Genomic DNA, 10,800 nt, shown 5'->3' with positions numbered 1-10,800 from the left:
ATGTTTAAATGGAGCTTCCTGTATTTCAGTTTGTGGCTTCTTCCTCTTGTGTTTTCACTGGACACCACCAAGAAGTCTGTCTCCATCTTCTTTGCACCCTTCCTTCAGATATTTATACACACTGATAAGATCCCACCCAGAGCCTTCTCTTCTCCAGGCTGAACAGGCCCAGCTCTCTCAGCCTTTCCTCAAATGAAAGATGCTCCAGTCCCTTAGTTATTTTAGTGGCCCTTCACTAGACTTACTCCAGTATGTCCTTGTTGTACTGGGGAGCCCATGACCGGAGCTGGCACTGCAGTTGTGGCCTCATCAGTGCTGCACAGAAGAAAAAGACCACTTTCTACACGCTGGCAACGCTTTTCCTGATACAGCCCAAGAGGCTGTTGGCCACCTCTTCAGCAAGAGCACATTGCTGGCTCATGTTCAACTTAGTGTCGGCAGGGCTCCCCTGCTTTTACAGGTCGGCAACTGGAAGCAGCAAGTGTAATCAATGAACACTCAGCAGGCAAAGTGCTTAACACTGTTAACTAGTTCTGAATTCCATTGAAATATAGGCCTTGTTTGCTTGGATATTCAGGTAAGTTTCATCTCTAGACAGATTTAAGTTAGCAGAACTGGAAATTGAGACTGGATACCAGCACAAAATCCCTTTCAAGTTTCTCAAATTTAAAAAAAAAATTAAAAAGAGAAGTAATTTGAATGAATATGACATAATTGGATACTTTGTATTTTTTCCTTAGTTAGGCAGACATGCTCAGAGGACATTCCTTTTACCTCAGCAATCTCTCGAGCAAATACTAACTTGCCTAGACCAAGTCAGTTTATATGTTTTGATGATGCTTCCATCCTAAAGCACTGTTATTGCAAACAAGATTTAATTATGTACCTTTAATTAAAATAGGTGCTGAAAGAGTTCATTCAATAAAAAGCACGTAAGAGAAAGGATTTAAGTGAGAAAGTTGTAACTCCCTGAGTCCTTGTATCTCAGCCTTGGCCATATTGATCACCATAACTGGTCTACTCTGGCCTCCAACTGGGTGATCTGGAGACACACTATCTTTAATGCTGCTGCTTCCTTTGAGAACGCACGCAGGATCACTCTTGAGGAGAAAAGACAACGCAGAAGAGTCGTGTCTTGCAGAATATTCCACCTAAGGAGTCCTTCTGCTGTGCCTTTTGCAATCGGACGTGTCTATCTTGTATTGGCCTTTTTAGCCGCCAGCTGCCAGCGTGCTTGTAACAAATGTAGGTAGAGCCCTTCCCAAATCTTTGTTCACAAAGCCTAGCCACGATTCTACAATTCTGTACATTTTCGAGAATTGGAGTGTTTGATTTAGGGAAAACTTCCACCTTGCACTCTGTGCAGAATAAACCGTGTCTGCTTTCTAAACTGGGCCCCGTGTCTGTGTTTAGAGAGTCCTAAACTGGCAACAGGTCACACCGAGTAACTTCTGCCAACTGAATCCTGGGCTTTTTCCAGACGCTGTCGCTAAACGTGAGGCAGGACTGGCCGGGAAGAAGCGCCCTCCACCACAAAACCACCGTCCTACGGGCCAACGCTGCAGCAGGATCCCTCCCAGACCCCGCCGTTGGAATCCGGGGACATCTCCGGGATGCGCGGACTCCGCCCTGCTCAGGCAGCGGCTGCGCCGCGCAGGCGCCCGCAGGTGCTCGCGCGTGCGCCTCGGGGTGCCCGGTCTCCCCCGGGGGCGGCGGAGGGAGCGCGGGGGCACCGGCGGCACGGGCGCCGCGGAATCGGCAGGCACAGGGTGGTGAGGGGTCCGCCCGGCCCCGGCCCCGGCCCCGGCCCCTGCCCCAGCCCCGGCCCCTGCCCCAGCACCGGCCTGCTCCCGGGTCGGCCCCGCTGCGGCCTCGGCCCCGTCCCGGCGGCGCCATGGTGTGTACTGTTGCTATGGGAACGGCGAGGCGGGAGGGTGAGCGGGACCGGGGCCCCGCGGTGGCTGTGGCTGTGGCTGTACCCGGGGATGCCGCCTCGCCGGGCTGTGGCGGACGGCCGGACTGTGCGGCGAGTTAGCCCTGAGATTAGCTCGGTTGGTTAGACATGGTGCTAGTAGCAGTTAAGAGTTGGACTCCATGATCCTTGTGGGTCCCTTCCAACATATGTGAAAGTTGGGCGGGAGGCTTTGGAAAAGCGGACGGAGAGGGAGAACCCCTGTGCCATTTTCCGGCAGCTGGCAGTGCCCCGTTCCCAGGAGAGGCTTGTTTGCCGGGTTTGGGCTGGGTCCGCTTTTACTTCACAGGTGCTGCTTATTTGGGGAGTTCCTCTTGGGCGTGTTGTCTCACAGCTGTCCTGGAAACTTCGCTCTGTTAAGGGTTGCAGACTTCATTCTGATTAACTTTGTTCTCGTTTCTTTTCGATAGTGATTTCTCTGCTTCAAAATTTCACCAAGCTGAAAGTGTATCAGTTGTGATTGGTAAGTTGCTGGTGTTTAAATTGCTGGTGCTTAAAATCATGTCTAGTAATAGCTATTATTTGCATATTCTTACTAAACTGACTGGATAACTGCTTCAAACAGGCTGCTGCAGTGGAATTCCTTACTTTTTTTGAATGACATTGTAATAGAGGGGAGAGTAGGGAGCATAGAGAACCGAATTCAGTCACAGTGAAGATAAATAATATATTAATGGTAATCAGAAATCTTAAAAAAACAGTCTCAGGTTTCTGATCTGTTCCTGTGTTTTTTTAATTACACATCATTTAGTGAAAGAGGTTGGTGCACTTCTCCGTAACATCCAATTTTATGTTGGGTGTGTATCAGTAAAAGACACTGTGCTAGAATGTAGAGGCTGTCAAAGGAAGAAAAAGCGGTTGGAAAAGTAAAAATGCAAACCAGGAAGAACTGAACTGAGAAATTAAAGAAATAAGATTTTTTTTTTTTACTCCGTGGTTTAGAAATAACCAAGATGATGGTGTCTGATCTACTGTCTGTTCATTGTCATTAACTATGTGAGAGAATAGAAGTTACCAGATGGTCTGAGTCACAGTGCAGAAACATGTTTTTCTTTTTAGGTAAGTTTGAAAAGCAGAAGAGGAATTTTGGATGGTTTAAGACTCAGGATGAGTTTGCTGTAAAATGACAAGGATGATATCTACAGAGAACTGCACCATGATAAGCGATTGGGTTTGTGGGGCTTGAGAAATGTTGGACCAAGTCTTTCGCTGACCACTGCATTTGCCAGAAGATGCAGCAGGACAGAACAATGATTGGAAGTTTGGGTTGGCAGCTTATGTTACATTAGTGTTATCTTTCTTTTCGTGTGCTTGGGGGTGGATTGAGGATTAATTTCTTTCAGAGGAAGAAAATGGATTGCTTGTTCTTCTTTGTCTCTGCTTATCAATTGTTGATAACTGTGCTTCAGTTACTGATAGTAATGCCTCTTTGACATATTAGGAAGCTGCCCTTGGTAAGGTTGACAATATATGTTGGGTTTTTCCTAAGTTGGAAAAATCCTGTCTCTTTACACCATATTATTGAATTCTTGTTTTGGCTGTCCTGTTTCCTAAGTAATCAAGTGTCAAGAAACAGATTTTCTATGGTATTGGGAAGGATCACGTTTGGCCCATGAAGCATGGTGGTGTATTTTAGCTCCCTGTAAAAAAATAGGGGTCCTCCATGTCAGATGCTTTCTGCTCTTCAGTATTTTCCTATAAAACTGGGGAACAGAGGGGGAAATGCAGTATCAATGAGCCTTATTTTGCACTAGTTCGGCACTGTCTAGGATTTAGTTATTACGTCCTTTTTAACCACATTGCAGTATCATAACTAGTGATGAATTAATAGTTTGTGGCTTAAAACTAGCATAATACTTTGTGCCTTTCACATATATTATCCAGTGTTCTTCCTATGCAGTACTTTGCAGAGGAATGCAAGCCTCAAAGAGTGAAAATACAGAAAAGGCAGAACCATTCTACTGGCTTTCAGTGGCAAAGCAGAAGACCTGTTCTGAGATTATAAATGAAGCCAGAAATGTTCTACGAACAGTAGGAACTCGAAGACCATTTACACCTACAGATGGTCAAAGGAAACTTTTTGGATCTGGATCCTTGCGAGGTCCTCAAAATAGACCCCCTTCAGTTTTTAGGTACTGTGGCTTTAAGATTTTTTCAAATATCCGTTAGCAGCAAGAGATTTGATTCTGTAATTATGTTTCCGGTGATTATTTTCCCTGTGTTAATCTGTATTCCTAATCACATCCTTTGCCTTCTTCTAATGATCCTTACTGTTGGTGTTAATCTATATGTCCAGGAAGTTCCTGTGGATTAGAGCTGCCAGAGGCAGTCATTACACTAGTTTTCTATGTGGAGAATAGTATGAGAAAATGGTTTGTTATTTACCTTTTCCTGAAATTCTAAATTGAATGCTTTTAATTGAGATAATCTTCATCTTTTTTCCAAGAACATGTGAAAGCTTGCTTGTTTCCACATAACCTGTATGCTAGATCTTTTTTAGAGCATTCTCAGACCTTTGAAATGTAAAATCATAGGTCTTGAAGTTTGAAATGCTCGTTTTCAACCAAAATTTATGCTACTTCAGAATTATTTCTGTGTGGAATTTTATTACATACTAAAGTTCACAGACCTCAATAGATCTATCTATTATGACAAGAGAAGAAAAATTATACAGTGAGCTGTTTTCAACCATTTTCTCAATCATCTTTTAGCTCTCCTTATGTACCCGTTCTATAGTGACTGCAGGGAGGAAATATGAACTGTGTTTGTAATGTTAGGTGTCAGGCATGCCAGAAAGAATACTGAAACGTGTTTGACTATATAACCAGTCAGTGTCCATGCAGTTTTCATGGCAGCATGACTTCAGGAGCTCAATTGATACAATACTCCTTAGTGCATAGTTGTTCCCTTACAGAAGGCAAGAGCCTGGTAATCAGGTAATGAGGTCCCTCTGGTTGACATCCATGCTTGTTCTCTCTGTGCTGCTTCTTTGTGTGGGAAGGAGCATGTCATGCCTGCACAAGCCTGGATTTCCTGCCCTGAAATGTTCAGCAGCTTGTGTGAAATAGCTTGGGCAGTTGGGTTTGTGCATGAATTTAGGCTTACATTAGAGAATTGTTATAGATGTATAAAATAAACTGTATCATGGCAGGTGTGCAGGTGATCTTGTAATTCTTCCTTATTGTGCTGGATTCCCAGATATCAAAGATGAATAGTATTCATGGAAGAAGAGGAGTAGTGTGAAGTACTTTCTCACTCTGCCTTTCTTCCTTCTTTTCCCCGTATTCATTGGCAAAGGGATGAAACATAAAATTAAAATAACTAACTGATCGCAAAACACTGGGTCTGCTTTATTCATATTATGTTCCATTTCTTTGTTAGTCTTCATGCATCCAGTTTTGATTTGACTGAATCAAGACCAGTGTCTGGTGTTCGTCTTAGTCCACTGGATCATGTGAGTACTCTGGAAGTAACTCATGCAGTACTGACATAAATATGTGTCTCGGTAATGTTAGGAAAAGGTATGATTTAAAGATGTTGGGGGAAAATGGAGGCCTGTTGTAATTTTAGTCTGAGACTTATAAAGTCAGCTTTGTTATTTTTTCCCCCAAAGAAACCTGAAAATAATTTAAACTGTTTAAATACTGCTGTGTTGCATTATAATTCTAAGTGACATTAACAAGAATCAGAAGACAGATACTTGAGTCAGCTTTCTTGTGTAAGTTTACTAAAATAGAAAATGTTCATGAGCATCAATGTGAGCCAACAACATGCCCTTGCCATTAAGAAGGTGGCTGATGGTGTCTGGGGCTGCATTAGGAGGAGTGTTGCCAGCAAGTTGAGGGAAATGATCCTTCTCCTCTACTCAATACTGGTAAGGCCACACCTGGGGTCCTGTATCCAGCTCTGAGCTCCCTGGTACAAGGAAGACATGGAGCTAGTGGAGAGAGTCTGATGGAGGGCTGCAAAGGTGATAAAGGGACAGAGATGGGAGCATTCAACCTAGAGAAGACTAGGGAGGATCTTATCCATGTGTAGAAATACCTGAAGGGCAGGTGGAAGGAGGATGGGGTCAGACTCTTCCATGACATGACCAGAGGCAGTTGGTACAAACTGCAACTTTTCTGGCTGTGAGGTTGTCGAAGCCCCGGCACAGGTTACCCAGAGGATCTTCAAAAGCTTCTTGGACATGGTCCTGAGTTTAGGTGGTCCTACTTGAGCCACAGGGATTGGACGTCCAGAGGTCCCTTCCAATCTCATCTATTCTCTGTGATCAGTAATTTGAAAGTAAATATGTGGTTGTATTTCAGCTTTACTTACACTTCCATAAAATGTAATGATTGTAGTTTATTTCTAAACAAACAGAGGTACTTGGAGAACCCCTTTTCATTTTCTGGGAAAATTGCAAATTGTTTTTAATTTATAAAGTATCTGCTCTTTTAAGTTTGGGGTTTTTTTTATTTGATCTTTAAATACAAGATTAAATCACGATCATTTGTTTAGTACAGAGAACAGAGATGCTAAATCAGTAAAATACACTTCTTCAAGGCAGTAATGTAAATATAGCATTCTTTTGGAAATTAAGGGAAAAAATCCAAGAAATCCAAATAATTTTGATAAGGTAATGTATTTATATGAATCAAGTTAAAAAATTCTGACCATACTTTTATTTAGATTAAATACATCTACAGTTGTATTCAAGTACTGGTGTTAAATTTGCATTTATTTCATGTGTGAGAATGGAAAAAAATTAGAGAAAACTATTGACCAATGCAAAAACTGCCTTTTTTGCTTTACCAGTAAATATAAGACACTACACTGTAAATGAAGGACTTAGTCATAGTGGCTATGGGGAGTGGGTCTCATCTCTTGGCTATCTTCAGCTAATACTGTGGAGAGCTCAGAAGGATTGGCTGGAGACTTTCTAGTGGATTCTTTATTATGAGGAAATTAGTAGACAATCTTGATATTACAGGTCAGTGCTTTTATGTAGGGAAAGGGCACATCAGGTGTTTTGTATGAGAGGTTCAGGGGGTTGGTCACATCCTCTAAGATGCAAGACACTGGCATAAATAAAACTTGGACTTCCATTCTGGATCTGCATGATTTGTCTCAGTGTGATAGGAAGTAGTACATATGAACACATTCAAAGTGTTTTGGAAATACTATTTTAGTGCTCAAATACAAATCAAAGAATAGATGGAGCTCTAGATTTGCTAGCACAAGTCTTTGGCGCATTTTCTTTGATAAATAAGCATGTTGCAGATGTAATTAAATGAGCATTTAAGAGGAATAAATAATTCTGAGCTTTTCTACTCCAGCTGGTTTTTGTTCTCTGCACCCTGAGTGCTGGCTTTTAATGGCTTTCTATGGTGATAATGGTATAGACATCTGGTTGTTTGGTGGAATGATATCATTAGATTCTGGATATGAAAATTTCTTAATGAGCAAGCCTATGTAATTTCTGTTCTATTCTGAACTTAGCCCTTTATTATAAATCATGTGGGTTTCTATTTTTTTTTAATTTTTGCTTGTATAAAAATGAAATTATCTGTGCTTTTATTTAAAAGTCTTCTTTATCTTTGTCACAGAAACCAATATTAATCACTTCTGCAAAAGATGAAGATTCTTCTGTTTTCCTTCCAAAACCTCCTGCTGAGGCTGCAGAGGTTAGAAAAGTCAGCACTGCTCGGGCATGCTTATGTAGAACAGCTTCTCTGGGAAGTATATTTTCTGCTAAAGTGGTTCTTCCAGATCAGAGTAAGAATCTTTTGATACGTATTATTATTTGCTAGAAAAATAACTGCATGATGGGTTTTAATATTGTTAATTACATGAATTATTGTATTAAAGGTCCTTTCAGTGTAAATTTTGAAAGTATTAAAATGACTTTAAGGCAGTTTTGAAACTGTGGTTTCCAAAAATGATGCTGACCTTTGCCTCTGAAAGTGAGTTGAAAGCTACTCAGGTGCCTCTTTTTCCTATAGGTTTACAAGTAGTGGAATTTTACTGAAAGTTTTCTTCAATGGGTAAAATTAACATTAAATAGTGACACGTTTAAAGAGATAATGAGATACCATTCATCTAAGGAGATTCCCTGATGGATTATTGAGCATAAAAGGAGGAATAAAAAGGAATGATATGTCTTGACAGGCCTCCAACTACATTGTATTTGCTATTAAGAGTTTCTTTAGTGGAGACTTAATAAAGGTTGCTAAATGTGGGATTTAGAAGTAATTTTCTTGCAGATGAGAAAGGCATCTTGACTTCCTGCATGTTAGCTCATAATGAAATATGCTGGGACTCTGTCTTTAATGAAGACTCATCTGTAATAATGACAATTCTTACATTGTCTGGGATTGTTACTTTACATGATAAACTGAATATCTCATTTTTTACCTTATTGCAAAATAAGTCTTATACAAAAAGTAGTAAACTTTATTATTATGTACTTACTCTATAAATATATCTTTATATAATGTCCCCCTATATGTAGTTTAATCCATTAGCCTTAATAAATTGATATTAGTAGTTGAAGAAGTTGAGAACCTAATGTAGTTATAGCCTGAGTTGGTCTCTTCTCCCCTTTGGGGATCATGCAAATGTGAGGTTTTTTGTGGAGATTCTTATCATGTGTACATACCAAGGTACGAGATTAACAGCTATCTTCTTCTTGAGTTCCTTCATAATAGTCAGATCCTGAAAAGCAATCACTTCTTTTCACAAGGTAAAATCCACTTATCTGTAAAAAGGAAATAAAAAAAGATGAAATATTGAGATGTTAAAACCCAAAACTGAAAGACTTAAAGAAATACTGCTCATAAGAAGACACTGATTACTTTACTCTTAAAAGTCTTAAGCTTTCTTTCCTTTTAAATTGGTACAAGCAAATTTTGATAATGTAGCACGACAAACAGTAATTAATTTTGAGCTCTGTTTTGTGTGTGTGTATTGTGTAAGGACCCTTCTCAAAATGTATTCTTTTTGACTATTTCAGAAAAAGAGAAGCTAGATTCTGAGGAACCAGCTATGATGATGAATAATCCTGGCAGAAGTAATAATAACTACTTAGCAGAGCAAAGGTTGTACACACCAGTTAATGATAAAAGTAGACAATTAATTTGTAATGATCATATCAGCGTATCGGAGAGCGAAGACTTCATGGAAGGGACATCAGGAAAATTTTCATTTCAGCTGAGAGGAGAAAGGTCAGTATTGGTCAACGATGGTAATATGCATCTTCCACACAACTCTCTTCCTAAATGCTCAGTTATGCAAGTATCAAAATGTTCAAAACTGATGGAATTTGAAGGTAACACTATATATTCTTTAATACAAAAATACGCTTAGATTATTAGAAAAATTTGCATTTCTTCTCTTAGGAAATTTTTGCACTCAGAAGACTAACTTGTAAAAAAATAAATAACTTCTGTTTTGTTTGATCATCAACATTTCAAAACTAAATCTTCTAATCATTGCATGTAGAATACTCAAGTGTAAATTCAGTGTGCTTACTTTTGCAGTTCAGTCCTGTTTTAAAGTGCTATACGTTTTTCTCTTAGCTCAACAGATGAGTAGAGCCCTTTTCAGTTCTGGTATTGGGGAAATAGTGATCATACACCAAAAACAGGCTTAAACTCATTGGCAATAGAGGCAAAATTTTTTTGTGACTTTGAGTTTTTGGTTTATTTTTTTCTTTTCTTTTTTTTTTTTTTAGATGACTGAACAGGTATAAGAAATTAATGAAATTTATGTGCATGCAGTCTATTTTTACTGAACCTACATTATTATATGCATTCTTTAATTCACAATTAAGTAAATTGTTTTTCTTTTGATTCCAACTTGAATTCTTGCAGAGGGAGGAATAGTCCCTCCTACTGAGCACTTTACTCAGTAGGTGTATCAGTTGCTGCTTTAGTAGTTGGATGAACAGCCATTTTGTGCTAATAACATTGTCAGATCTGTCAATCTCAACAACAAAGAATGAAACCCACTTTATTTTCAGGAACACATCCTTATAAACACTTGTTCACTCTTACAGATAAATATTTGTCAGTAGATATCTTCTTTCTAGCATGTCTGTTTAGGAAAAAACTATTTCCTTGGATATTCTTAAGTATCTTTCATATTAAAGATTATATTCTTAATTTTATAAAATGAAAGACCTTTAATTTACTAACTTGATGATAGCACTAAATAATGTTGTCCGTTGAGAAGGTGTTTGAGACTCCTTACTCCCCTTTCCCCACAGTTCCTTTTGAGGCTGTTACAGCAAATGATACATAGCAGAGCTATCATAGCACTCTTTTTTTATATTAAACTGTAAGCAGAATTTAAAACAAAAGACAGAATCTGAAAGACTGAAGACTTTTGTTAGCAAAGAAAAAGCTTCATGAGTATGGAGGGACGGAGAATGAGAAAATAAACCTAGCAATGGACTATGTAGGTGAAAGAAAGGAGAGTACCAAGGAGAATGCTTCAGTGCAAAATAATTTTCTAAAACCAGTGATCCAAAAACTTCTTAGATAAAGACTGTGTGGATTATCATACTACATAAATGACTGTAGTTTGAGTTTTATTTAGTAAAGGTGTGGTGGGAAGTACTTTAGTGTTGCAGTTGAAATGAGTAGTTCCTTTTGTGGATGTGCATCCTGCTGTTTTCAGTCCTGCTTCAGTCCACTTTCCAAGTGTCTCCAATAGAAAAGGGGTCAGTTGATATTTTTATTCATTGGATAGAATGACCTTCCTTCTGAGTCATAATTTTAAAACTTGGAGCTATAATTGAACAGTTAACCTATTAGACATGCTGTCTGTGTGTTCAAAATTAT

The 10,800-nt window shown here is 39.3% G+C and overlaps 1 protein-coding gene across 7 annotated transcripts in view; it reads left to right on the top strand.

Annotated features, from left to right (window-relative positions):
• Positions 1-1,739: 1,739 nt before the first annotated feature.
• Positions 1,740-10,800, top strand: part of ARMC2 (armadillo repeat containing 2) — a 74,386-nt gene continuing 65,325 nt past the window's right edge. Inside the window, exons 1-7 of one of the 7 annotated variants that reach the window (XM_051792358.1) lie at positions 1,740-1,897; positions 2,383-2,435; positions 2,915-3,031; positions 3,873-4,104; positions 5,354-5,426; positions 7,564-7,732; positions 8,970-9,180. In XM_051792358.1, the coding sequence (XP_051648318.1) occupies positions 3,016-3,031; positions 3,873-4,104; positions 5,354-5,426; positions 7,564-7,732; positions 8,970-9,180 (701 nt within the window). In that variant the 5' untranslated portion in view covers positions 1,740-1,897; positions 2,383-2,435; positions 2,915-3,015. Of the gene's footprint in view, positions 1,898-1,926; positions 2,052-2,382; positions 2,436-2,914; positions 3,032-3,856; positions 4,105-5,353; positions 5,427-7,563; positions 7,733-8,969; positions 9,181-10,800 lie in introns of those variants that run through there. The other 6 variants (XM_051792357.1, XM_051792362.1, XM_051792364.1 and 3 more) reach the window with 6 other exon arrangements.

The sequence above is a fragment of the Manacus candei genome, unplaced genomic scaffold (assembly GCF_025592945.1).
Source record: "Manacus candei isolate 608988 ecotype Guabito, Panama unplaced genomic scaffold, ASM2559294v1 h1tg000034l, whole genome shotgun sequence".
In the NCBI taxonomy this organism is placed as follows: domain Eukaryota; kingdom Metazoa; phylum Chordata; class Aves; order Passeriformes; family Pipridae; genus Manacus; species Manacus candei.
The sequence above is the reverse complement of the archived record's forward strand: the minus strand, read 5'-3'. Positions and strand labels throughout refer to the sequence as shown.